General features: G+C 42.9%; 2 protein-coding genes across 6 annotated transcripts in view; both read left to right on the top strand.

The window, feature by feature from the left end:
• GPCPD1 (glycerophosphocholine phosphodiesterase 1) overlaps positions 1-16,555 on the top strand; it is a 36,117-nt gene extending 19,562 nt beyond the window's left edge. For 3 of the 5 annotated variants that reach the window (XM_072331110.1, XM_072331111.1, XM_072331114.1), the window contains 13 exons: positions 1,103-1,349; positions 1,993-2,155; positions 2,243-2,375; positions 2,598-2,652; positions 3,515-3,607; positions 5,463-5,540; positions 6,252-6,291; positions 7,048-7,109; positions 7,676-7,741; positions 8,548-8,684; positions 9,473-9,608; positions 9,918-10,078; positions 14,751-16,555. In XM_072331110.1, the coding sequence (XP_072187211.1) occupies positions 1,103-1,349; positions 1,993-2,155; positions 2,243-2,375; positions 2,598-2,652; positions 3,515-3,607; positions 5,463-5,540; positions 6,252-6,291; positions 7,048-7,109; positions 7,676-7,741; positions 8,548-8,684; positions 9,473-9,608; positions 9,918-10,078; positions 14,751-14,955 (1,576 nt within the window). In that variant the 3' untranslated portion in view covers positions 14,956-16,555. Of the gene's footprint in view, positions 1-1,102; positions 1,350-1,992; positions 2,156-2,242; positions 2,376-2,597; positions 2,653-3,514; positions 3,608-5,462; positions 5,541-6,251; positions 6,292-7,047; positions 7,110-7,675; positions 7,742-8,547; positions 8,685-9,472; positions 9,609-9,917; positions 10,079-12,133; positions 12,240-14,750 lie in introns of all 5 variants that reach the window. The other 2 variants (XM_072331112.1, XM_072331113.1) reach the window with 1 other exon arrangement.
• Positions 16,556-17,359: 804 nt separating this feature from the next.
• THUMPD2 (THUMP domain 2 tRNA and snRNA guanosine methyltransferase) lies at positions 17,360-25,452 on the top strand. Its single transcript, XM_072332509.1, has 10 exons — positions 17,360-17,479; positions 17,587-17,719; positions 18,113-18,525; positions 19,656-19,733; positions 20,482-20,534; positions 20,809-20,896; positions 21,505-21,576; positions 21,937-22,051; positions 23,053-23,170; positions 24,639-25,452. The coding sequence occupies exons 1-10, from the start codon at positions 17,393-17,395 to the stop codon at positions 24,943-24,945; spliced, it is 1,464 nt and encodes a 487-aa protein (XP_072188610.1). The 5' UTR covers positions 17,360-17,392; the 3' UTR covers positions 24,946-25,452.
• The last annotated feature ends 1,899 nt before the right edge of the window (positions 25,453-27,351 follow it).

The raw sequence follows: 27,351 nt of genomic DNA on the forward strand, positions 1-27,351 counted from the left end.
CATTTTACCTCACATTTTCCATATTTTGTCTAATAAGGAGTTGGATCTGCCCTACTAGAGTTTTTGTCTGTGACTTGCTTTGGCAATGTTATTCTCCAAGGTTGTAGAATATGTTTAAATACACTTTCATGTCTTATTCTATGAGGATATTCAGAATGTGCAATCTGTTTAAAGGATTTCTGGTTGTAATTACTTTGAGGGAGCTCAATTTGTGAGTTGACAGCTAAGTGATAACCCTGTATCCCGTCTGCTTTGAGATGACTCAGAAGGAGATGGCTTAAGTGTGCTTCCATCACTGATGTATTTGGTTCTGCACATCAGTGAAGCTGGAGGTTGTTTGGAATGTTTGCCCTGTGTAGGACTGAGTCTTGGAGAGAAGGCCATTTGTCGCAGTCCATGATACTGCAGAAACTTCATTCTGTTTACTTTTAAATGATTATTCTCAAGATCCTTACTAAATACTTCAGAGTATCTTCTTTGTGAACTATATTCAGAGGCTAAAATTATGTATGTGCCTAGCAGCAGCAGTCAGCATTTGGTGTTGATCTTGAAGAGCTTTGTCACAGTGAGGGTAATGGAGCACTGGAACAGGCTGCCCAGATGGGTGGTGGAGTCCCCTTCTGTGGAGATGCTCAGGACCCATCTAGACACCTACCTGTGTGACCTGCTGTAGGGAACCTGCTTTAGCAGGGGGTTGGTCTCAGTGATCTCTAGAGGTCCTTTTCAACTCCTGCTATTCTGTGATTCTGTGACTGCTGCTATTTCCAGTCTTTGGAGAAAAGCTGTCTATTTGGGTAGCTCAAATCATTGGTTAATGTGCTAGAGGGCTTGTTTTGTTGTTTTTTTTTTTTACTGCGGTTTTCACGTTTTTCCATGTTCCTGTATTAGCAGTGATTTGAGCGCTGAAGTTAAACTAAAAACGGATTTAGAAAGCAGCAGTTCCAAACTTAAACTTGCCAGAGTCCACTGTATGCGCTGTTTTCCTGTGGCTGGTGGTGTCGAGAATAATTCTCCTGTTCTCCAGTAGCTTCTGCTCAAGCTTCTTTTTAATTCTCCAGTATTTCTTCCTATAACATTTTGTTTTCTGTTTCTGATTGAATAGAGTGAAGTTGACTCTGGAAGGCCTGGAGAAAGATGATGATGATGAAGAGGGCCAAGAAAAAACATCTCCTACTGTTCCTCAGAAGATGGCAAATAATGTGGAGTTCTCCTTAATAAGCAACAACGAATATAAATGCCGACACTCTCAGCCAGACTGTGGCTATGCTTTGCAGTCAGATCGATGGCTAGAATACACCATACAAACCATGGAGCCTGATAACTTGGAATTAATCTTTGATTTTTTTGAGGTATGTTGCTTCAGCACTTAGAAGCAACTCTGGTCTTAAATTCTGGCGCTAGTGGAGTCAATTAGCATCAAGATTTCACTGTTAGGATTGAGCTGCTGAGTGACGTATTTGATCTTCTGGATGTTATTTGTGTAAATGAGTTATGATACAGTTCACTACTGCGCCATTTTACAGGGAGGTTTAAGTCATCTCACTATTGCACTGCAAGTTTTGTGTGTTCTGCTTAGTTAGTACAAATCAGTGTGTGTGGTATTGCATATAGTTAGGTTAGCTTTTTTTTTGTCCTTTACCAGAGATAGTTTCTGTTTACCTGTTGAATCTTAACAGTGCATACATGGACTGGTTAAACTGCAACTATTTCATCTTCACAGATTTCTTTGGACCAACTGCTGCAAATTAGAGCTGTGCTTATGTAGAGTCTCACTATGACATCTGCAAATTACCTGAAATATATTGCCTGAAATATTTTAACATTCAAAGTTCTTTTTGTAAATGGGATTAAATTCTGTCTTCTCGTACTGCTTATGCATTAAAAAAGTGTTTGGACTAAAAATGCCCCTCTATCACTTACAGTTGCAAATAAGAATTAGTTTGTGTTTTCACCCGCATGTAGCAGTAAGTGTTTTGGCTTGTTTGTTTTCAGGAAGATTTAAGTGAGAAAGTAGTGCAAGATGATGAGCACCCAGGTCATGTGGGTTCTGCCTGCCTCCTTTCATCCACAATTGCAGAATCTGGAAAGAGTGCTGGAATTCTTACGCTTGCTATTATGGGCAGGAATCCAAGGAAGACTATTGGAAAAGTTCGAGGTACAGCTGGTACCAATAAACGTAGATAACTTCACTGGAAGTCACTTGTTATCTGCCGACACATGAAGCTCTTGTTTTTTCTTGTAGTGGACTATATAATAATTAAGCCAATCCAAGGATACACTTGTGATATGAAGGCCTCATATGCAAAATACTGGAAACCAAGAACAACTCTCGATGTCGGACACAGGGGAGCTGGAAATTCTACAACGACAGCTAAGTAAGTTCATTTGTGCTCTGAGATTTTATCATTTAATGTTTGGTTTCATGGATATCACCTGGGAAGCAGCTAATTTCAAATTATAAGCTATAACTCGTAATCGTTTTAAGTCTTTTCAATATCAAATGTGATTATTCTATAAAACATTTATTCATATTTCTGCTGCTTCAGTGAACTTTTGTGATGTGCTGCATCTAATAAAACCCTTTGCTTTTATTTCAGACTTGCTAAGGTTCAGGAGAACACTATTGCTTCTCTGAGGAATGCTGCTAGTCACGTAAGTACACGTTTGTGTGAACACAGTACTTCAGTAGCTGCCATGATTAATTTTCAGGATTCAATATGATGAATGTTAAATGTGCTGATTTTTATTTTTTTTTTAATTGAAAAAAGGCATCAAGTCATGGAGACAGTGGAAAAGTACGAAGTAAGAGCTTAAGCTCTTGTTCTTACGCTATTAAAAAAACTTCCTTCTACAGAGGTTGCTCCTATTTTATTATGTTGGCCCATGATGTCAGAGGTGGATGTTGGTGGTATGGCAGTAAAAGTTGAACCTTCCTACCAATATCCCATTCGTTTTGTTGCCGTGTGACAGACAGCAGCAGAGGGGCAGTCTGACACTATGGTGTCTGACATGGAAAAGTGTATGAGGCAGAAATGTGGATCTGAATTCCACCATGTGGAAAAAGCCTCACTCATTGAGATTCATGGGCACTTGCTAAACATTTCCAAAGACCAAACAGTGGATGTGAACACAGTGAGGTGTTGAGCTGTGTGTTGTGACAGTGACCTGAAAGACAAACCACAGTCTGGATGGCCATGCAGATTTATACAAGCGTAGCATGCAGCCTCTTGTTCATTGCTGGTGAAAATACATAGCTAATGGTGATGACTGCATTGGAAAAGTGCATTTGTGGCTGAGAATTTGCTCTATTAGATTGTGTTATTGTGCTCTTTGTATGGAAATAAATAATAACCTATGTAATGTGTTCTAATGCTGTTCTAATACAGGCAAATTTTAACTTCAATCCTGCAGAAGCGTATTTGTTCAAAACTATTCATGATCCTGCAGTTCTGTAGTCCCTGGGCGTTAATAGTTAAGTGTTTATTTATTCTATTGTGGTTGCTATTTTCTTTAGGGAGCAGCATATGTGGAATTTGACGTACATCTTTCTAAAGACCACGTGCCTATTGTATACCATGATCTCACTTGTTGCATGGCCATGAAGAAGGTAAGGATGAGGATGATGTTTAATTTAAGTGTGGCCATTCCACAAACTAAAATAGTTTCTCATAGAAATAATTCTGAATATTCAAGTAATGGAAGGGAATGGAAATGTAGCTTTACAATAGGCATAAACTTGTGCTGAGAACTTGAATTCTTCCTTTTAATGCTGTAGCAACAGCGTTTCAAATGCAGTTAAATGCTAAGTGGAGTTACTCCTTAGCTTTTGTTTATTTGTTGTTTGAAAGAAAAATTTAGAGAACTCCACTGTTTCTGTGGCACCTCTTGGGACCTGTTAGATTGTCAGGAGGAAGACCTTCTGATGGTGTTTTTGGGTGGGTTATGTTGTTTTTTTGGTGTTTTTTTGAGAGAGGCAATCCATATGATTCTCAGCATGATTTCTTCCCTCTGCTGATACTTAATAATATATTTGTCTTAAGCAGTTTGTTCTCATAAAAGCTCATTAGGTCAAACCAAAGTCCACCTTGCCTTATAGTAGTGGCCAGTGGATGGAAAACAAAACATTAAAGAAACAAGGATCTCCTTCGCTTAGGAGGTTGCTGAACAATTGGGTTAGCTGCAAAGGGCTCATCTTCCACAAATTTTTCTCGTTCTTTCTTGATTCCATTTTTTTTCCTCTGCATTTTGATCTTCCTTTAGCTGTCAGGTAAACTGTACCTCACATCTTGTGGGGGGCAGTAAGTGAGGCTGAAGAAATGTGTTTGAACAGCTTGGTGGGTCAGAAGGAAAGGAGTTAAATGGTATGCTAAGAGCAGGAGAACAAGATGTGAAAGCAAGCAGCTTGTTCCTTTCTTTGCTTATCTTATTAGCTGTTGAAGTTGTTAACCAAAGCTCTTTTCTGCTGTAAGTGCTGAGTACTCTAATGGTACTGCTGTTCATCTACTTAGATTACTTCTTAACTCTGAACTTGCTCTCACAATATCTTTCAAATATGCAAGTTGTATGAAGTGTAAAAATCAAATGTTTTCATAAAATGACATTATGCGTCTCAATAATGAGAGAAATGGAAGCAAAAGGGCAAAAGGGCTGCCAGTTCAAACAGGTATTTTTCCTTCTGGTCTGTTGTGCATTTTTTTTGTTGAGACTAGAACGCATGTACTCATCCACAGTGCCAAGAGGCTGGACTCTGTTCTATTCTTGTGTTCTCTACTGTTGGCAATAAAGTCAAAGACAGCATAGCAAGATAGGCTGCAAGATGAGTTCTCTCTGCTGTCTGCTAACTCATTGTCATCAAACCCTCATGCCCATTGCAGTATGGCAGTTTGTAGCAAGTTGGTTTGCGACAGTTCTGGGAATGGAACTCTAAGAGAAATCCATACACAGCATGTATTGAATCAGTGCTGTCATTCTGAGCACAAATTTCCTTAGAGTGAGAAGTGAGAACTGAATGGATGTCGTTTTTTTTTACATCAGATCATTGGAGGGGTGGGGAGTTGTTTAAATTTTACCAGGACACATGTCTCTATTTACTATGTTTGGAGAGACTGGATAAATAATAATAAACTGAATTGCCTTGGAGCATTGCTTCACTTGGGGGGTTTTGTTTTTATTTTATTCCCCTGAATAACTGATCAAGTTCTTACAGAATAAATGCATTGAGTTTCCTTGAAAGTTAGCATGAGAGTCTAAGTCTATGATTTGCAGAAATGGTCAAACCTTGATTTTTTTTTCAGCTTGACACCTGTTTTATGCATCTGAGTGATAAGAGATTGACTCATTACATGACTTGTATCTTTATCAATGTAAAAAAGATTTTAATATAGTAACATTAAAGACAACTAAAAGCATACAGACTTTTATACTTTTCAGCGATTGTTATTACGTATTATTTCTCTTCAAAGAAACTGGATACGGAGCCTTTGGAGCTGTTTGAGATTGCAGTTAAAGAGCTCACATTTGATCAGCTGCAGTTGCTGAAGGTACTGTTACTTTGGCTGTTGTGATATGCTGAGTGTGGGATTTGTAGTTTTGGATTCTGGTGCATCCTGTAACGTGATAATGTGGGAAAGCATATGCTTTAAAAATAGTAAATGTAGCACAAGTAGTTAATTCCAAGTGTGGTACTTCTGTACCGTCATTACAGCTTGATTAAATTTCACTACTCAGTTTTGTTTGGGTTTTTTTTTTTTTTGAGAAGATCATCCAAACAATTAGAATAGATCCATATCATTATGCTGATGTTATTTTCTTTTTTAGAAGAGGAAGAAGGGGGAAAGTAGTGATAAGGTTCATTTGAAGCCCATGCTTTGGAGTATTTGAAGAAAAGATGCTATTCGCCAAGTCTGTCTAGTTCTTAGCGTTCCCTGTTTTACAAGGGAGATCCAGATTGCCAGCTTCCTCCTCACAGGTGCTTGTGAAGGTTTAGAAGGCTCTCTGATTTAACACTATGGATTACACAGGCTGGCTTGAGCTAACATTATTTCAATTGGGTATTGCTGTATCTTCCAAACAGAAGAGGTCTTCCAATGTAAAAGGGAGTTGGAGAATAAGACTTGCCACTGAAGACCAAGCTGAGATGCCTTAGTCAGGGAAGCACGTAGCTGAACCAAGAATCACGTTTTGTTTAATTTCTAGTTACAAAAACTGTGTCTATAGTGGAACTTCAGCTTTCTTCTTCTTATGTCTTACAGCTGGCTCATGTGACTGCCTTGAAAGTAAAAGATCACAATGGTGCGTACTAGTTGGCAAGAGCCTTGGGGTTTGTGACAGACATTAAATGGTTGCGGTGTCTTGTTCTAGTCACATCTGGCTTCTTGAATGCTTCTAAACACTTAAGTAGTTTCTTGAATTTTGAGCAGGTTGCAGAGTAGGTTTTGTTTGTTTTTGCTAGGATGCAAATACCTGGATAGGTTTCTTCCTCAGGAAGAGAGGGGACGGGAGGGCAGATGCTTATGGCTAAATACGCGTTTGAGTAATAAGATAACAGCAAGACCATTGCATGTAGTGTAACCTTCTTACACTTCTCTAACTACTGTTTTGGCAGCTCTTCAGAATTGCAAACAAGAACTTTGGTAACTTTGGTAACTGCTGTAGGTTGTCATATTGATGCTGTAAATCTGGGGCTGTAATTCATCTCCTTTATGGGGACAGCAGATGGAGGCGAAGTACCTCACACATCCTACCTGTCTAGGAAAAGATAAAATAATAATAAGCCTTGACAGGCAAGGCTGCTTCTACTGGATGTGATTCAGTGACTGAATGAGTGAAGCATGGGAGAAATTGCTTCTGATAAACATGCTGTGTAAAAGAAGTTTCCTGCTGTCAAAGCAAGAGTTGGTAACACTGTTGGTAGAGTATGATGATCAAAATACAGACCTGATTTCATTTTTTGTTCTTACAGACCTTGTGATACTACGCTGTTATTTTCTTGCTGGGATTAGGAGGGCTGCGATCTGTTTTGATCCAATATTTTGTATTTCTTTTCAGCATCCTTTAAAGAAGAAGAAAACTCTGCTTATGAGACCCAGCCATTTCCTTCTCTGCAGAGAGTAAGAATTAATCATTATCTCTATTGCTGTGTATTATGAAATATGAAAACATGCGTTTTCCTTTCAGTGTTGCAGCACATAGTGAGAGATGTTCATTTTTTACTTAACCATCCAATATCTGTGGTAGAACCAAGAATCCAGGCTTTATTTGGCTACTGGAGCCTTTCCAGCACTTAACAGTCTGCATACCTTTCAGTATTCTTAATTCTGGATTTCCTTTGTGTAGCTCGGGATATCAGCTGGCTAAGATCTGGGCACTGCATTTTAGTGCACTGACAATTGTTTGTTTATATTTAAGGGGGGAAAAGAAAGGCCTTGTGCTGTTTGTGGGATTGAAAAGGAGAATTTCTAGTGTGTTTCCCTTTGTGGTGATTTGCAGACTGTGGCAAAGTTCTCTAAGACAAAAAATTGACAACTGTCTTTATATTTCCTATCTTTAAAGTGAGTTTTTTTTTAATCAGCTCTTAGACCCCATTGAAGTTAAATTCCAGTGTAGTATCCCAGTAATTACCCAAATAGTATCGAGTTCTTTGCTGTACAGTCTGTTCTTAATGAAATATTTTCAGGTTCTGGAGTCAGTTTCAGAAGATGTTGGGTTCAACATAGAAATAAAATGGATCTGCCAACAAAGGGTAAGTTAATGTACCTGGGATGTAATTTGGCTAAAGCTTGTAATTTGACGCGACAATTTTTTATAAGCTACAAAGCTTCATTTTTGTTTAATGTAATTGTTTTTATGACTCATTATCTTCAAAACAGTATAAATGATCATATGCAAATGCACTTTTCAAGTAACAGGATGTATGTATGGGAGTGAGCTTGTAGTGCAGCTCTGACAGCTTTTAGATGCCCTGTTGAAAGTGAATAGGTCACAAGTGAGACATAACTGTACATGGGGAAAAAGGGCAAACTCAAACTTTCCTGACCTCATGCAGGGTCAGCTACGGCACGGAGCAGGAATAGAAATACTATGGATTCAGCTGGATTGCTTAGTGCACTCTCTAGAGAGAAATAGACGGCAGGTCTAAGACTGGATGCCTGGAGTGGGAGAAGGAAACTTAAGTACAGTGGTAGCTGGGAGTCTTTGTGCGTGGGCTCATGCCAATCCTCTCAGGGATGGGCTAGAGTAGTGATTTTTTTTCATGGATTTCCCATGTGTTTTCAAAATTAACAAAGGCATCATAGCAGCTTTTTGCTTGGATAGGAAGATAGTGGATTTTTCAGTGCATCTTCCCGCTGTTGGAGTTCAGGTGCACTTCTCAAACTGGCAGACCTCTAGAGCGGTACCATGCATTCAGTACACTGAGGGAGTAACTGACGTAGTCACATTTTCAACCTAAGCCAAACAAGAGTTCTGTTTGCAGGAGACTACAGCTTGCTGAAATAATTGTACTAAGTGTTACTTCAAATGGCTGAAACCTGTCCTTTCTTTTTGCAGGATGGACAGTGGGATGGCAACTTGTCAACTTACTTTGATATGAACCTCTTTTTAGATATTATTCTGAAAACTGTTCTGATGAATGCTGGGAGGAGGAGAATTGTGTTTTCTTCTTTTAACGCAGATATTTGTACAATGTAAGTTAAGAGAGGAGGTATTTGTCTTTAATTTGATCATTTTATTTTGGATTAAGAATACTCGGAAGGTAACTAACAAGTTCATTTAGATGTAAAATTTGGGTGCCAAAGTAGTGGGCAGCTGAAACAAGGAACTTCAATCCCTTTGCTGTCTGAGCTGTGGCAAAAATGAAATAGGAAAATGAAGCGGATTCTTTTTGTCAAATGTCGTTCTGAATGCTGAAGTCCTTCTTGACACAACAAAGCAGGCCGAGATTTCTTAGGGTATCATGGTCTTTTTTTTTTCTTAATTTCCAATTGTGATTAAAAGGTACGCAAGCCTAATTTGCAAACCCAAAGCTCTGTGCTCATTTGATCCCAAAGCTCTGTGCTCATCTGTTTTCAGTTCATGCCACCGCACTGGTGTTACTCGACTTGAAGAATGCAACATTAGTTAACGTACGTTAAGCATTATAAATTCTTACCATCATGAATTTTCATTTTACTCTGTTATGCAGATGAGAAGAAAATAGAGAACTGGATGGTCTTTAGGGATTTTACATAAACATCTTGGGGATGTGGGTCAGAGCTTAACACAAACTCTGCCTCCCCTTTAACTTTGTATACAAATCTGTGACAGCAACAGACGGCTGGAATAGTTTGTCACATAGTTCAGTGTGAAAGCACGGTACTGTCTTGTTGCACCAGAGAGGCATTAAATGGGCGTACATTAAAGGGAGAAACTTTTAAACAGTGCAGTTGAATTTCCGTGCTTTTTAAACAACTTGTTACTTTTGTTTTAATAACAGGGTTCGACACAAGCAAAATAAGTATCCCGTGTTATTTCTCACCCAAGGAGAATCTAAACTCTATCCTGAGCTCATGGATCTTAGATCTCGTACAACTCCGATTGCCATTACTTTTGCTCAGTTTGAAAACTTGCTGGTAAGCAGACAAGTTCTGAGACTGTTATTTAATAAAACAAAACTGAATTGCTGCCAATTGATGTAAATCCATCTTTTTTTTTTGGCCATCAAACTGATAGTAACATGAACAACTGCCAGAATTATGGTCATTATTTTAAATGACTCTTTAAATGTCTACGGTACTTAAGAATTAATATCAGTGAACTCATATTAAATTAGTGAAATGAAATTGTAAGGAGCTGTAAGTGTCAGTGCATAAGAATGTTAGTGAGAGAACTTCTCAGAAGCATGTTGATTTCTTTTTAATGGAAGTGTTTTTGTATCTCAGGGAGTCAACGTGCACTCTGAAGACCTGCTGAGGAACCCGTCGTATATTAAAAGAGCCATATCTAAAGGCTTAGTTATTTTCTCGTGGGGGGATGATGCGAATGATCCAGATAACAGGAAGAAGCTGAAAGAATATGGTGTTCACGGGCTAATATATGACAGGTACCTTATTGCGCTTAAAAAGTACATAATAATGATGAAGCTTGTGAAACTGCTGTACTGAATCCTGGGAAACTCCACTTTCCTTTCTGATTGACTGTGTGTAGAGTTAATACTGCAAACACAGCAAACCCGGGTAAGGAAACGCTGTTAATTTGTATCCATCCAGCTGTGTTCACGAATCAGAACAATTTCTGCTTATCCTGTGGCTAGGCAAATGCATGTGGAATATGATGTGTCTCTCTGGAAAGCGTATGCCGTGCACCAGCTCTTAGTAAGCTATTAACATTCCTGACAGTACTTAAACTGCACCTGACATGGAGAGGTCGATTATTGAGCAGAGAGAGAGAGAGGGGTTCTGCTCTGTTCAAGTGAGAACTGGATGTCAAGTTAAGATGTATAGAGACAGACAAATGCACTGTCTCTTGCAGTTCTAAGTACTCAGTGCAAAAACAGCTAATGCTCCTGAATCCCTCATCAGCTACTGAGAGTCCTCCCAGATAGGTGGGCCCAGTGATGATCGGGATTGTTGCTGGTCTTGCTTGTACTGCAGTAAGTCTGTCTCTGTCCCTTTGTGGATGGTAAAAGGGAATTTCAAGATTTTGCACTAGGGATCAGTTTCAGTCTCATGTCACTGAATCATTAAGTCTGGCTACAGCAGCGAGACACATTAGGACTTTTCTTACAACTCAAAATTCAGGGCCCTTTAGTGGCTGGAAAAAGATTTCTGGACTGGTATGGAAAAAGAAATGGGACAGGTACTGTGTTCTAATCCAGTTCTACTGCAGTAATGGTTCTTAGGAAAGGTCTGTTCTTCTGATGTCTGCTATTCCAGTATTTCCAAGTTGGTAATTACTCCTGGAATCTGCACCAGTGTGGTAAAATGGGTGATAGCTTTATTTGTGCCTTGGTGCTGCCTTCCCCACTTAGATATGTAAGTGCATTTTGAACCCTACATAATTGCTCAACCCTACTGAAGTACTACTGCATTCTTGTCAGGGCTATAATTCTGTGAAGTGTCACCTTATGTCCTTCACTGCTTAGAGTGTTAAAGCTACAGCATGTTAGCAGAACACACCTCACGTTTTGAGTAACACGTTCCTTATAATTGCTTATAGGCTGGACTGCCCAGTGGATTTGCCCTAAGAAACAATCTTTAACTTTCCTGTACTGTCCAGACCATCCAGATTCTTAGCAGTAGTCATCTCTTACTCCCTCGCTCCTATTTCTTCCACCTTGCTGACATCTTCCCACAAAGATCATATCAGTTCCTAAGCTCTTCCTTAATCCTCAGTTATTTCTCCAAAGTTTACAGCAGAATTAAATGTAATACGTATCCCTTAGAGGGAACGTGACACTTGCTGAAAATTGCACTAGGTATCTTAAGCCCTGGGTGCTTTGAGATGTGGGTGGTACTTGCAAATCCTGGGTAGTATGTCTATATGTAAGACCTGACTGCGAGTGCTTCCACTCACAGTTGGAGCTGGTGGGTTAGGAGGCAGTCTTTCAAAGAGTTAAATTACCAAAATTGCAACAGATGTGGTGTGAGCATCAATGAGGAGGTAATGAATCTGCATTCTGTGGTGCCTGAAGTTTAGAGCTGGGTAAATTCAGTACTGCTGTGAAGCAGAACTGGGGTCAGGAGAGACAGATGGACACTGCTGCTTCAAGGTCTAGAAACACGCAGGGACTTCAGTTACCTGTTCTATTACTGCAAAGCTAGTTTACAATAGTTACATCTTCAGAAAACACTTCTTCTGTGGCTTCTGCAGGGCTTTCTGTCTTCTCGACTGAATATCAGTATTGTCCTGGGAAGACTAACTTTAGATATTTATCAGAAACCATTGTGCCTGGTGTTTTATGTTGCTATTTACTCATGCTTTACTGAAGCATCTTTCTAAGTGTTGTTAGAATATTAACAAATACAATGATTACAGTGAATTGAGCTTGTTTGGATAAGGCCCTGAGTTACTGCTTTTGCTAGCATCTGGTAGCTGTCAAAGCTCACGTACTGTCTGAATAGAGATGATTTCTGTGCACTATTTTTCTGAACTTTAGTCTTCCCTGTAAAGACGAGCAAAAATGTTGTTGTGAAGATGGGAGAAAAACTGTGTCCTGAATACTAGAAGTTGCTGGTACCAAATGTCGGGTAAAACAAATGCAGGTAGGGGGGTCTGACTTTGTTTTGCATGGAGAAAAGTTGCAAGTCTAAGTCTGGGCAGCTTACAAATGCCAGTGCTGTTTAAGGAGCCGTATCGCTGCTGCAAGGGGAAGAATTATTTTCCATCCACTCCTTTCTCCACTCGGGCAATGGATTGTTAGACATACCCAAAGTCATTAAACCAAAAACGAATGGTCTTGTGTTGTTCACAGGACAGCGTTCAGCTTTTTTGCTGCGTTCAATGATCTTAACGCCTAAAATACTGGGGCTGCTTGTGTTAAAAGGATGGTCTATAGAAAAGGTGTGGCTTTGCCAGAATATCCAGGCTTCTGTTTGGGCCCTGAAAAGTGCATTGAAGGTATGACTGGGCATCCTCCTTTCACACTGGAAGCTGGATATCATGCTTCAAATGCTTTTTAATTTGTTTAAGTGTAGATTTAGCGACAGAGGAAATGCAAACCTGGTGTAGGAAAATTCTTGGGATTGGCAAAAAACAAACAACAAGAAGCATATCAAGGCAGGGCTGTGGAGGGCACCGTGGGGTTTTTTCCTCCTGGAAAAGCTTTGCAAACAGTGCAGGAAATCCTTCTGTGTTTGAATGTACTTGGTAAGAACAACGGCCTTAAGTTTCTGTGAGAAGTTGGCTACATCTTAAATACCGGTGTGGAGAGGGGGTGGCTGCTAACTTACATTTGCATTATGGGATTTTTTTAATCCTCTCTGTACGGTCGGAGCTGCGCTTGTTCAGTAACATCCAGCTGCATGGAAGGAGTGAAGACGCTCAGCCTGCTGTGTGTGTCAAAAGCTGAGTGTGTTGGTCCCCCTTGTGCTGATGGTCTCCATGCTGGCTTCAGTGCAGCTCCATGCTCAGCTGGCAGGCTCCTCACTGCGTTCTGTTTTCCAATATTAATGCAAATACAGTTGCAATAAAAGACAAAAGCATTTAAAAAAAAAAACAAAACTAGTCAGAACTAAAAATCTGTTCCAGTAAGTGCCATTTTATTTGCCTGAAACTGAGCATTACTGAAATAAACAACTGCATGTGTACATGCAGGAATAACCAGCATAGATTGATTTTTTTTATATCGGAATCTGCTCCTTAGTGATTAAGGCATTACCTGGTGGCAGGGTAAGCCTTCCTTGTTTTCTGAGTTGCATGGTAAACCTGGGTTTGGCTTGAGATGGAATGAAACAGTGTTTGGTAGGTGGGAATCTGCTCTCTCAAATAGTGTCACTGTGCTCTCTGTATCTATCACTTGTCGTTTCCAGGGAAATAAATAGGAGGCATTACTTTCATTCTTGTCTTTTCTTCACTCCTTTTTGGGCCAAGCTCTAGCCAAAGTTGGCAAGAAATACTTCACTCGATAAATTCATGAAGGAGGGAGATCCACATGAGTGGATCTGAAGCTGTGCATAAAGAATGTCTACAGGAACATGAACACTTCTGCTTTGTGATGTGCTACAGCAAAATAGTACTTCAGTTATGCCTGATGTGTGCCTTGTCCAGCATAAAATATGCTTTGGACTTGGACAGTCTGGTACAGTGTTAACAAGTAAAGTCCTGCAGCTTTGTGTCCACATGTGAAAAGAGAATATACTGCTGAAATGGTGTAGGTAGCTGACTTCACACTGTGTAGTGTTCTGACTTTTCACTCTTGGCTTAATATCATAATAGTAGCTTTACAAAATTGTTGTTTTTTGTTTTTTTTTTTAAGAGGGAATACTTCAAACAAGGAGTATCAGCTCCATTCAGTGTCACAAGTAGTACTTACAGTCTGTTCAAGTGATGTGAAAGCTTCCTGGGGATGGCAGCAGGGCCTGAGGGGTCAGCATGGAGCTGTCAGGAGGGGCAGCTGAGGGCCAGGGACAGGGTCTGCCCAGAGGGAGGTGGGCACAGTACTCAGGGAGCACTGGGACATGGGAGGTGGTACCAGTGCTCAGGGAGCATTGGGACATCACTCTCAGACACTGGGTTTGGGTGGTGCCAGGAGCTGGGCTCAGTGATCCTTTCCAACTCAGGATGTTCTCTAGCAGTCAGGTTTGAAGCCTAAATTCTGCTTTTTGCTGCTTTGTGTCAACTGTAAAAACATATTTTCAGAAGAGTAATAAGGGTAAATGCCAGGGGTAACTTCCTAGTACGTCAGATCAACCATTGTGTAAGTGGCACATCATTGTATACTGCAAGATTAGAGATGAGAGACTTAAGGCAGTAATCTCAAACATCTTGCTTTTATAGACCTGCTGGTGTCTTAATTAGCATCACATAATCACAGAATGGTTTGTGTTGGAAGGCACCTTTAAGACGACCTCATTCCAATCCCTGCTATAGGCAGGGACACTTCCCTCTCGACTAGGCTGCTCACAGCCCCATCCAGCCTGGCCTTGAACACCTCCAGGGAGGGGGCACTGACAACCTTTATTGGGTTTACTTTATCACAAGGAATGATTTAATCTGGTCTTTCTCTGAACTGTCAGGTTATACTGCTAACTGCTTATCTTTTTCCATTCATTTAGGATCTACGACTCAAATCCCGAACAACCAAATATATTCCAGGTAGAGCAACTGGAACGTCTAAAGAAGGAATTACCAGAGTTGAAGAGCTGTGTGTGTCCCACTGTTAGCCACTTCAAGTCCATATCTCCATGTAAATGTCACCATAGTTGCTTGGAAGAGAAAGCTGTAGATAACTTGCAGAGTGTTCAAATGCAAAAGGACTGACTCTAAGCAGAATGCTGGTTTGTGTCTGTTTAATCGCGACCATTCAAACAGTGCTGTCCATGCCTTCACGTTTGTTGGTTTAAGTTTCCCAAACAGCAATAACTGAGTTCCTCCCTCCTGACAGTACTTGTTCAAGTTCCAAACAAGCTTGAAGTATTGAGCCAGCTGTAGCTGTTGTTCCAGTTTACGTAGTTTTAACTTCTCATAATCAAGTCTCAAATCTTGAAAACAAAATGAAGTATTAACACTAGGTGTGTTTTAGGAATAAGCACTCCGAGGAGTGGAATCTCAAAAACCACATTGTAGAGGAACTATAATGATCTGGTAATGAAAATGCTTAAAATACATATTGATTTGACTTACATTGTACTTGAATAGTGCAGCTTGTTAGCCTAGACCTGACTACAGGAAATGAAGAGCGGTCGCAAGGTACGTATAATTAGATCTGGCCTGACTAAATTGGTACCTCATCTGTATACATATATATATTGTATGTATTTGCACTGAGACATCGACCTGTACGAAGCTTTGTGCCATTTCAAAAACACCTGTGTGTTTTAAGTAAACTGCAGTGCATGCGAACCCATTTCCTCCCCCTCCAGTGGACGCTGGGGCTGCTGCCATTGCTTCCTGCTTTGCCAACCGCGTGGTGCGGGGTCTGCGTGCAGCACTGAGGGCTGAACCAGCAGGGCGACGGCTCTCATTTATCTCACAAACCTGCTGAACTCTCTAGGGATGTTGCTTACAGTTGTAATATCAACAGAATTACAGAAATACCTTCAGTGGGTGATAATCGTTTGCACAGTAACCTTAATAAGCAAAGCGCGTACGAATGCACAACCTCTACAAAATGCATGCTTTGGTTACAAGCATGGGATGTCGGTGTTGGAGACCCTTGCATCTTTACGGTGCTAGTTATGTGTGAAGCGTGCAAGGGCTCCCAGAACTGCTTCGGGTTTATTTTGCCTCAAACCACAGGCCTGTTATCTACAAACATTTGGAGGAGGAAAAAAAAAGCCGTACCACACATGGTTCGTCCTTTTCATATAATACAAGCCACTAGCTTTTGTATTTTGCAATATTTGATTTATTACTGTTGGGTTGGTTTTGTTTTTTAAGAGCAAGAATCACAAATATTCTGAACTCAGATAATCCGTGTGCTGTTGGCTGATACCTATCCCTCGTAATTTATTACCAAGTCTTAGTTCAGAGTTCTTAGTAGATATACACGCATGTCCTTTTTCCTCCTGGAGCTGCAGGTCATGCCAACACAACAGCTGTAACTTTCTACTGAAGTGTTAATGTATAGTAAGAATGGAAAATATTTATTTTTTTTCTCTTGTAAATTGACAATGCAAACAATAGCGTGTACTATATCTTTATATACAGTCATTGCAACACAGAGCTGGCTGTACAGATTAAAGCCATTGCAAATACGCGCTTGAGCTCGCACCTCGGAGCAGTTTGAAACAGCTTGTTTCAATTTGCCTTGTGTATTTTAGTATTTGAAGTTTGTCCTGCACAAACAGCACAGTAACGACTAGACCCTTGGAAGCTGTCTTTTGTATATTACAAATAAATTAAATCTACCTTCAGAACAGTGCAAGCTGTGTTTTTTGGGGGGAGGGACCACCAGCCTTCATTGAGGTGCGGTCACCCGTACCTGCTGCTGAATGCGGTGAGCCCCGATTGCTGACTTAACAAGGTGTGTTAATTCATGTCTAATCTGTACATTCCTCATGGCTTCTGAAAGATGGCTGGGCCTTTCCCAGCTCACGTGGAAGTGCTCCTGGTTTTGCGTGCTGCTTCATGAACGCTGTGCAAAGTGCTGGCTGTGGTGTGGGGAGGTGGTGACCTGAAGCATGCTCCTGGAGCAGTCCCATGTGCTGAGAAGGGCTCACCTCAAAAACTTTATTTCTTAACCTTCAAATGGGCAGGGAACAGCATTTGCCTCTTGTGCTTTTCCTCTGGAGAGACCAGAAGGAACTTTCCTAAGACATATCTGAGGACAGAATGACTTCTGAAAGAGACTTACCTTGGAGAAGCCATACGGCACTTTGAGGGAAAACTCGGAGGTGCCACAGAGGCTTTTCGGCTCTGTTAGGCAGCGGTACCACTGCTGCAGCCTCACTCGGGCTGTGGTCACACCGTGCTGATTAACGGCGCCCACTCGGGGTGTGGGCTCCTTGGCAGCGCAGGACTCGTGCTGTGACTGCCGCGCAGTCCGGCTGTCACGAAGGTAAGCGTGTTGCTTGGCGAAAGGCAGCTGTCAGTTCTTCACTTGGCCAGAGTGCAGATCAGCATGAGGCACACTGCCGCGTGCCTCCAAGTGCCCATCCCGTCCCATTCCCCGCACCGGCAGCTCCACGCCAGCGCTCCGCCCGTGTCGCTCGCCCCTCGGGTGGGCGGCCCGAAATGGCGGCGGGGGCGGGCCAAGATGGCGGCGCGGTACTTCTGCACGGCGGGCCGCGGCCTCGAGCCGTTCCTAGCGCGGGAGGTGCGCGCGCGGCTCGGCGCTACTGAGGTGAGAGCGGCGCTGCCTGCGGCCGGCCCGCCCCGCCGCGGGGGAGGCGGTGTGATCCCGAGCGCTGACGGAACGCGTGTCCGTGTGTGTCTGCTTGCTTCCCTAAGGTGGACTATGTCTTAGGAAAGGTTTTCTTCACCACCGCCGCGGAGCCGGCCGAGCTGAAGGAGCTCAAGTCGGGAGAGCGGCTGTTCCTGCTGTTGAAGAAGCGCGTCCCGCTTTCCGTGTCTAGAAATAAAGGTACCGCTCGCTGCTCGCCCCTGGAAGCCCCGACCGTAACCGAGACCGCTCGGTTCGGAAGCGCTTGCCCTCCGGTGTGCTTCCACGTGCTGCTTGCCTGCTCTGGGATCGGCCTTAAAGCGGCTTTAAACAGCCGTGCTGCGTCGGTGACTTTGCGGGATCAGAGGCGGTCTGCTGAACGGCGGGGAGATATTCCCTCTGTTAAAGAGGAAACGTGCAGCTCTGGGTGTGTGTACGGGTGTGTAGGGAGCTGTCTGTGGCGTGGGCTGCTGCCCTTCTGGATTCACACCTTGATGGCACCTAAACTGATCTCTGCTGACGGCTGTTCCCGTGCCGTTAGAGAATGAAGGGCCGAGACTGAAGTGCTTAAATAGAAACTGCCTTTTCTTCCAGGGAAGGTGCTGCATGAGATCAAAAGGCTTCTCACCGAGGAACCCAAGTCCTGCCTGGATGTTATCGCTACTTGGAGAAAGCTTCGTAGTCACGAGGGGAAAAAGGATGATGTCTCTCAAGAAAACGCATTGCCTCGCAAGAGAAAACAGGAAGAAGAAATTAATACTGCATGCAAAAGGCAGAAAACAGAGCAAGTCAGAGAGGTTGTGTCTAAAGAATGTCAAGCAGGAGCTGGAGAGAACTGTGTGGTATCGGAGGAGAGCGGTCAGGACTGCCAGACTGAAAGCAAGGCTGCTTTAGAAGGCCCTACCAGAAGCAGCGTGGAGAAACCTATTGAGAATGAGAAGCAGAACTTCAGTTTCAGAGTTTCGTGCCGTTGCAGTGGAGCGATTGCCAAGATACTCACTTCACAGGTATGATAAAGTATCCGTGTGCTCAAAGGTTTGAGCAGAAGGGGAAAGGAGACATCGTTTGTTTGCAGTTTAAACTCTGTTTTGGAGTAACAAACTGATCTAGCCTCATTTGTCTCTTCTGTCTCATTTCACAGAAGAAAAAAAGGCTTAAAACCCGCACTTACCTTAAGCAAGTGGAAATACGAGTGCTGTTGTTAACTTTAGGACATTGTTACCCCGCTTTTCAAATCAGTGCCTTTTAACGAGGACTGATAGAGGTGAGAGGCTGAGTAGTGGGGCAGGTGAATAAAGCCTGGTGGCCTGAGGAGCAAAGTGCAGGTAGCTCTCAGCTGCCTGGAGGGCTGTTGCGAGGAGCTGAGCGCCGCCCAGTTGTGGTAGTTTGGAGGGGTGCTGCTTGGGCATTCAAAGACTGTGTTTCTCAGAAGAGCGGTGCAGCCCTGGGATGTGCTCTGGGCTGTGGATCTCAGCCTTACAGGGCCCCAAACATCTCTTGAATGGTGTAGAGACCTCTGGAGGTGCTTTCCAGCCAGCGCTATTCTCAGCTGCACTGTATTTTCACTGTGAAAAAATAACAATAAAGGTAGCTGCAGTTTAAGTTTCTCTTACCTGAAGATAACAGGCATTATCAGTAGATCCTTTTTTCTCTCCTGAAGTTGGTGCCCTGGGGAGATGGGCCGTGTGAGGCTGCCAGCAGCAGCGTTTGCCTAAATTTGTGCTGTGTGTTTGAGCTCTTAGTTTGAAGGCAGAGCCTTCCAGAGGTGGCAAAAGCATTAAAACTGAGAATTGCACTCTCACACGGGTGAGTTTCCCTTCAGGCAATCCAGTTTACAGTCATCCAGAATACTTTGCGTGTGATGCGTGGCCCTGAAATGACTACAGCTGTTGGCTCAAACTTGGGCAGGACATGAATTCCAGCTTTCCACCCTCCAGGTGTGCAGCAGCTCTGAGGTGTTGGCACATCTGTCTGTCTGTGCTGTTGTTCCTCCTTTGGTTTTCAAACAGTTTGCCTTCTCTGAATAAAGAGGGGGCTCTTTTCCCAGGTACTTATGAGGGTTGTGCAGCCAAGGCTGTGATCTGTAGTTTTCATAACTTTTATTTCTATTGCCCGTTCCTGGTCTTTCCCTTTGCAGGAGATTGGAAGAGCAGTTGGCATAGCGCTGAGGAAGCAGTTTGGCTGGCAGGCTGATCTGCGGGCCCCTGACCTGGAGGTAGGGCACTTGTCTGCTGCGTGGCCTGTTGCTTCAATCAGAATTGTCTGCCAAGTCCTTTATTACTTTTCCTGTGTTCCCTTTGCTTGCAGTACCACAGCCTCCTCCCGTTTGTCTTTGTGCTGCTGAATTGGACTAGAAATCACCTTGTAGTGCTGAGCAGAGCTTTTCAGCAGCACTTGAGCTCCAGTCATAAGTACTGGAAAGGCCTGCACTGACTTGGGGAGGATCCACACAAGGAGATGTCTCAGGATCTGGCCCTCGTATAAACTGCTTCACTTTCCACATGTACAAAATGGAGCTCCCTGAGCCGCCTGGAAGGATCAGCTGTGTTGGCCTTCCAGCTGCAATGCTCCAATGCTCCTTAATGGCATTGCTTTTCTTTCTTTTTTTTTTTTAGAAAAACAGGGAATAAAAAAGGGCAGGGAGCGAATGGCCAAGTGCTGGTCTGCAGTCAGTCATCTCTACTTACTGCAGGCTTGTGGGTTAAAAAACCCGTTATTTAAAAGAACAAAAATGGAAGTGCGTGCTGATGGATTCCTGGCAAAAGTCCTCTCCTGGATATTAAATAATCTTTGAAGTGGCCTTCAGTTTATCTTGTGTGATTACTTGCAATTAATCACCAATTGGTTAAGCATGTATTTTTGCTCTTAAACTGAGACTGGATATTCATAGAATTGTCTTCTGTGCCCGAGTTGAAGCTGTTGCCATCTCAACTTGAGAGAGTCTGTTTTTTTCTTTCTTTCAGATCTTTCTACATCTTAATGACGTTCACTCAGTTGTGGGGATTCCTCTTTTCAGGTGGGTTTTCTCATCACTACATTTGTTCTGGCAGTATCAGAACAGGCATAATTTCTAAACAGGCTGTCCGCTGTGTTTATCTTTTGGATCAGTATCCTTCTGGTCTATCTGGAGTTTACCTGAGCACGTAGGCCAGACCTGGCAGTGAGTGCGTGGCTAAACTGGTTTCTGTCTGTCTGCAGATCTGGGAAGTTCAACTCTTTAGGTATTTCATCATACGTGGCCTGTTCTGGGCGGCTGTACCTTTATCTTACACTGATTTTGTTGTCTGCAGGCTTCCATTGGCAAACAGAGAGTATATCAAAACAGCCGGCCTGCGGTCAACTGTTGCCTGGGCCATGGCATCTCTGGCTGAAATAAACGTAAGTGAATGTTTGTGGCAAAGACACAGAGCCCTGCATAAGGGTGGTTTGCTGCTTGGCAGGGCAGAAGCTGGAGTTCCAGAGCAGTGTGGTGATTTCCATGCCCCATGTGTTCATCCACATGGATAGAGGTTGCCTTAGTTGTGCTCAGAATGCACCGTCACTGGGTGTTTAACCAGATACTTGCTCTACAGTTCCAGGTCTTTTGAAGCACAGTGTTATTCCTTGTACCAATATGTTTAAATGGCAAGGGTTTTTTTCCACTGCTCAGGTGTCAAAGCTAGTCTGGGGTTGTTTTTGCAAGGAAAGCAGAAGCTGCTGTGATCCACAGGTTCATTTGTAACTGGTATCTCTCTGCAGTCCAGTCATGAATTTTCCCTGGGTGTGATCTCAGCACTGGATGCATTGCTTGGGCTAAAACTATTTGTGCTTTATACTATATTGTCTTACAAGCAAGTTTGGTCTGGTAAAGCGATGACTTGTTACCTTCATTGGATTCAGTGCAGCTGAGTAGGAGGTCAGTCATCAGTACATCACTGAGTGCTCTTTGTATTGAGAGAAGAGTGTGCCTTGCTCCTCGGAGTGTGACAACCCCTTCCTTTTTGTAGGTGGGTGCCTTTGTGCTGGATCCCATGTGTGGGCTGGGAACCATCCTGCTGGAAGCTGCCAAAGAGTGGCCCGTAAGTGTCTCACTCACAATAGTGAGGGTTTGAACAAGAGTTCTTGTAGGTGCACCAAGAAAAAAACCTGTACTGTGGTTATACCGGTGTCCATTAGTGAAAACCTGGAACCAAAATAATCTTTATAGACCGTTGTTTAAGGTGTTTTAGTACAGACATTTCCCCACAAGGATGTAAAGCAAAGTCCTATGTGCTGTACAGGTGGGTGCAGTGAGCCCTCTGCTGATGGTCTGCAGGGCTTCTGTTTGGCACCCGTGGCCTGTCTTTTAAGAATGCTTGTCCTGGATGGAAATGGGGGTGTCAGTGTAACAGTGCAGCAAATTGCCTAACAGACTTTTTTGTTCTGTTTTCTCTGAACAGGAAGCCTGTTACTGGGGTACGGATACAAGTGATTCACAATTAGAGGGTGCGAGTGTGAATATTAAGACTGCAGGCTTGGATGATAAGATTGAGTTGTTTAAAGCTTCTGTGAAAGGTACGTGTGTAAGCTTTCAGAGTGAGGCTTTCAAAGCACAAGGTCTTTTGTGGTTCACTGGTTGTATATGTGCTCTTGAGATGGTCTATAAAAGAGCTATCTTTAAAAGTAAATAGTTGGCTAGTGACTGCATGGTTATTGCTCTGTGCCTCTCTGAAATTTGACAAGAATAAACTCAGAATAATTGTCAGAATCAGGCAGTAAGTGTCTTAATGGTAGATTCACAATCACAGAATGGTCTCCAGCCAACTGTGGATAGGCTGGCACAGAATCGCAGCAGGGTTTAGGTGGGAAGGGACTACTGGAGGTCTAACTCTAAAGCTGCGTTCAGGTTGCTCACCTCATCCAGCCAAGTCCTGAGCATCCTGAAGATGTATAGTCTTCCCTTTCACCTGAAGCCTATACTTTGGTCAACCCAGCCTGCTGTGTGAGTGGCTTTTCACCACCAGGGTGCGCTGCTGCATCATTGTCAAGAAAACTAAATTCCCCTGGGATGAGAAACTTTGATTCCATTAGAGCTTGTATCTTTTAAGTATTTCCCTAAAGTGATTCTGGTTGTAATGTAATTACTGGGAGAAAGAGTGGAACGTGTGGCTTTTTGCCATTAATTCCTGTACATTTAAGCATCTGTGCTTGAACACTTGCAAGCTTAGCTCTTACTTTGCATTTTGCTTGTGACAGTTTGCTGTGTGTTGAGAAGCAGCAGTTAATTAGGAACTGTGCAGTGCCCTGTTAGGGAAGTCTTGCTGCTGAGGCAAATGTCTCACCAGTGACAGAGAACACTAAAAGCTGGGCAGTGCTCTCGTGGATTTGTCTCCGCCCAGTCTGTATTAGGTTGGAAACTTTATAGTGTTGTTTGTTAGGAAAAAAAGAGGAGGAGCGATGAATCTAGTGGCATAACCCATGAAAGAGCTGGCAGAACGTTCGGTAAGGTGAATGAGGGCATGGCTGCTGTTGGTTTTGCAGGCAGTCAGATGTCAAGACCTACCTTTATTCTGCAGCGCTGCCATTGCCTTCAGAAAGCTTTGATGCTGTGATTTCGGATATTCCATTTGGGAAGAAGTTCAAGATCACAAAGGACATACAGCTCCTACCAGATATTCTCCAGGAGATGGAGAGGTATGTGTGAAATGTAATGATGGCTTGTGATCTTAAATCCAAAGCTAACAATGTCTGCTTTGTTTGAAACGCTCTCCAGTTCAGTAACTGGATCCCGTGCAGACTGTGAAAGCCTGAGTCCTTTACTTGTCCCTTAGAGGCTGCTGTGACTTGTCTTGCAAGCTGTGGAAGTGCTGATGGCAGTGCAGGCTAACAAGGAGTGAGATTGTTGTCTGAGCCGTGATGGTATCATGAGTGAGATGAAGGAGTAAAAGAGGGTAACGGAGCAAAATTTAAAGCATGGACAGGCAAATAAAGCAATAAACATTTCTCAGTTGAGGCTTGTGTAAAATCATATGCTTTCATTTTGGGTTCACAATCAAGCTTCTACCAGCCTGCCCTGGCAGGAAAGATCTCGGACTGGAGAACAGTGATAGGCATTTTCCTTTTTGGCACTGCACTGAAATATCCAGCTGGCCAACTAGTCTTGTTTAGATGCTTCTTGTCATATCTCACCCTGTCATCTTGTGGCAGAGTTAAGTCAAGCTAATAACAAGTTGCTTCTAACGGGCAGTTGAAGCATCTGCCACCTAATGTAACTTTTTGGCTGAAAACAAGCATTTTCTTTAGGACTGTTCAGCAGATGTTGGTCTCACTCATACAATGCAGGAATGTGTTGGAAAGACGGTAAATTAGGTGAGGTAGCTCCACAGAATGGCAGGGTGGTCTTCTGTCAGCTAACACTGACTGTCCCTGCTTCTGCCCACATTTCATGTTCTTATCTTCTGGTCTCATCTGCTCTGTTGGGTCACACTGAGCAAAATACCTTCTTGGGAAGGTGGAGGTGAGGAAAGGACTGTTGCCGTCAGAGCCCTACCAGTAAGACTGCTCAATGCACTTGCTGTGAGAAGCAGGACAGCCTCTTTTCCCTTCTTTCAAAGCCAAGTGTAGTGTTTCTTTTATGTACTAAGAAAAAATAAACTACAAGCAGTGGTTAATTTCCCCGTTTCCTGTGTCTGACAGACTTGACGGGTCAGGCAAGTACAGAAAGGGACAGACGTAACATTTTCAAAGGGAAAGGCCAGCTTTAGAATTGCTGTACCAGCCTGGAAAGCTCTCCCTCCTGCTGTAATGGGAAGCTGTTCCCTTGCAGGCCAGCGGAGGCTCAGGCCTTGCTTCTCATAATGAGACTCAATCATTGGAAGGATATGAAGAGCAAAGAAGCTGAGTCCCTCTTCCTTATTAACCAAGCGGAAAGAACTGCTAAAGTCAGAAAGGTGTGTGAGTCAGTAGAGGGCCTGGTTCTCCCATTCAGCTGAGGAATCTAAATTCCCTTGGCTTCACTCAGTAAGCATTCTTTGCAGTTACACTTAATGTGTTTAGGTGTTTCATTGAATGCAAATGATGTCTGAAGTATCACTGTTGTTGAATTCTAAATGAACCCAGGCAGGATAAACAACTAACCTTTATTATTTCCTGCAATTGCCAGAGTGCTTCGTGTCGGAGGGATTGTTGTGTTGTTGCTGAATCAAGATCTCCGTAAGCGCATTGCCAAGACTGTTGAACATGAATCTCTTAATGCCATTTCTGATGGTGCAGGTGAAATGACCGCTGTGAAAGCCTTGGATAATGATGGAAATTCATCCTCTTTGGGGGCTGGTGTTGAAGAACCTGTTCTCAGCTGTGGACAGATGTGTTTTGGGTCTCTGGTGCCAGATGGCATCTATGAAGTTAGTCTTGGAAAGACAGATGCTTTCATATACAAATACAGGAAGATCTCGACTGCTGGCAATTAGTAGCTTCTGTGCGTTGCACCAGTGTTGAATTTGAATCCTGATAGACTTGAAAGCAGTATGGCAGTGAGCTGGTGGAACTGCTAGTCCAAACTCCATGCCATTTGCTAGCTCACCTCAGTTTACTTGAGTGTACTATGCTGTTGCTTTTCTCACTTTGGCTTTTAGATGGAAGATTCCTATTTGTGTTTCAAATGTTTTTAATATAAACTGCTGCAACAAGACAGGAGTCCTCAAATCCTCTCAGTATCGGGATGAGCTCTTCATGAGAGAAAGACTTAAAATGCTGTACCACAAAAACATGGTAATACTACATGTAAATAGGTCTTAACCTCTGCTAATATTCTTAGGAAGTGCTTCTTAAGAAGTCTCCAGTTTTTCTTGAGGACTGGACTGAGAGCCTGACTTACGTGCCTTGCAGTCTGGTATTATTTTAAAGCTACTTTAGGATGAATTTGAATTGTCACTATTCTGATATCATGCTGTGGAAAATAAATTATTTTTAGTATTAAATCCTTGTGGGGTTTGCATGTATCTAATAGGAATGCTTCAGCTTTTAGCTTGAAAGCTTATTTCTATCAAGATTGTTTTTCCTTGCTTGATGACATTTCTCTAAGGGCGTAGCATAGAAGGCAGAAATGCTTGCGGAATGAGTTAACAATTAGAGGTGACTTCTGTCTGCAAAGAAGCATGTGGATACTTTTTTAGTCCCACTGTTGATGTCATTGATGAAGATGTTACAGAGCATTGGTCCCAGTACTGACCTATGAGGAGCACAGCTTACCTCCATCTGATCCAGACACTGAGCCACTGACCACCACTGTCTGGGTACAATATCATAGCCAGTTCCTTGTCCATCTAATGGTCCACCTGCCAAATCCGTATCTTTCCTATTTGGAGATAACAGTGTCACAGGGGACCATGTCAAAGGCCTTGTCCAGATAGATGACATCAGTGGCTCTTCCCTTGTTCACTGATGTGGTTATGCTGTTGTAGAATGCCACTATGTTGGTCAGGCAGGACCTGCCCCTGGTGAAGTCATGTTGGTTGTCTAGCATTACCTCCATCTTCCATGTGCCTTAGTATAGCTTCTGTGAGGATCTGTTCTGTGTTCTTCCTCTGGCACTGAGGTAAGGCTGGTTGCTCAGTAATTTCCTTGATCATCCTTTCTACACCTTTTAAAAATGTGTGTGGTGTTGCCTTTATTCCATCACCAAGGATTTCACCTGACTGCCATGTCTTTTCAGATATCACTGAGTGGCCTGGTGGCTACAGCGGCCAGTTCCATCAGGACTGTCTGTTAGATGCATAAACCAATTTGATAGAGTATTATTGCATCCATTTGCTTTTGACAAGACAAATACACAAGCAGGTAAAATATGGCTCTAATAGACCCCAGCAGTGTTTAGTGAGGATTTTGCTCTGTGCTCAATGGTAGAGCCAAGCACAGAAACGCAGAAAAGGCAAGCTCCAAAGCTGTGCTTAGCTCTGATGCTGGTATATCCTGCCCTTGCTTCTTGGTGTCTTGATTCTTCCTAATTCAATTTATTGCTCAGTTAGTTTTAAGTCTCCTCTGTACAACTGTTCGCTGAATTTGCCACTGACTTTTTTCTGCTGTCATTTAATGGATTATTATTGCATTAAGCATCAGTCTTTAGTTTTACTTCTCCCTTCTCTTCCTGACTGTGCACACTGTGTATGTGATGTTTTTACCTCCACCGTTCCTTTTTTTGTTCAGAGCCTCTTGTGGAGCAGTCCTGCAGTCCCAGGAGTCCGGCCAGCTTTTTTTCCTGTGCCCACCTGCTGTGAAACACCACTCTGGGTAACGAATGCATGGATGCCATGCACTGGGGCAACAGTGGCTTTCAGGTGATGGCAGAGGATCGTAGTTTGGATGAGTTGTGACAGACGCATCAACATAGCACTGAAGTATTTTAATTGTGGGGACTGGCACTGTCAGTTTGAGAGCTGTCTGACAGATCAGAGTGGTGCTTTGATCTGTTCACTCACCTGTCACTTCCATTAAGCACTGGAAAATGCTGTGCCGCTCCCTTCTAGCACTTGCCATTCCTTTGTTGCTGAGGTGGCATTTTGCCCAGACAGGAGAGGCTTTCTGGGGCTCTAACTTCCTGCTGCATTGCTTGTTGTGAATGCTTGGTGTAAGCACCGACCATGCTGGGATCCTCCTGCTTTATGAACTCTTTCTGCTTTGCAAGAGAACACTTCCAAGTCGGTTGTGACATTGTAGCTGTGTTTGGACAGAGGCAGATATGCCTCAGAAGGAAAAGACCTTCCAGGAGTGGAGTCAGTTAACCTTTACTTGCAGAGCAGCTCAGGTGCTCAGAATGGAGATCTTGGTTATTTACAAGTTAGGCAGGAACTTCATATACATGGGGATATATACCCTAC

This window comes from Excalfactoria chinensis, chromosome 3 (assembly GCF_039878825.1).
Source record: "Excalfactoria chinensis isolate bCotChi1 chromosome 3, bCotChi1.hap2, whole genome shotgun sequence".
Classification (NCBI taxonomy): Eukaryota; Metazoa; Chordata; class Aves; order Galliformes; family Phasianidae; genus Excalfactoria; species Excalfactoria chinensis.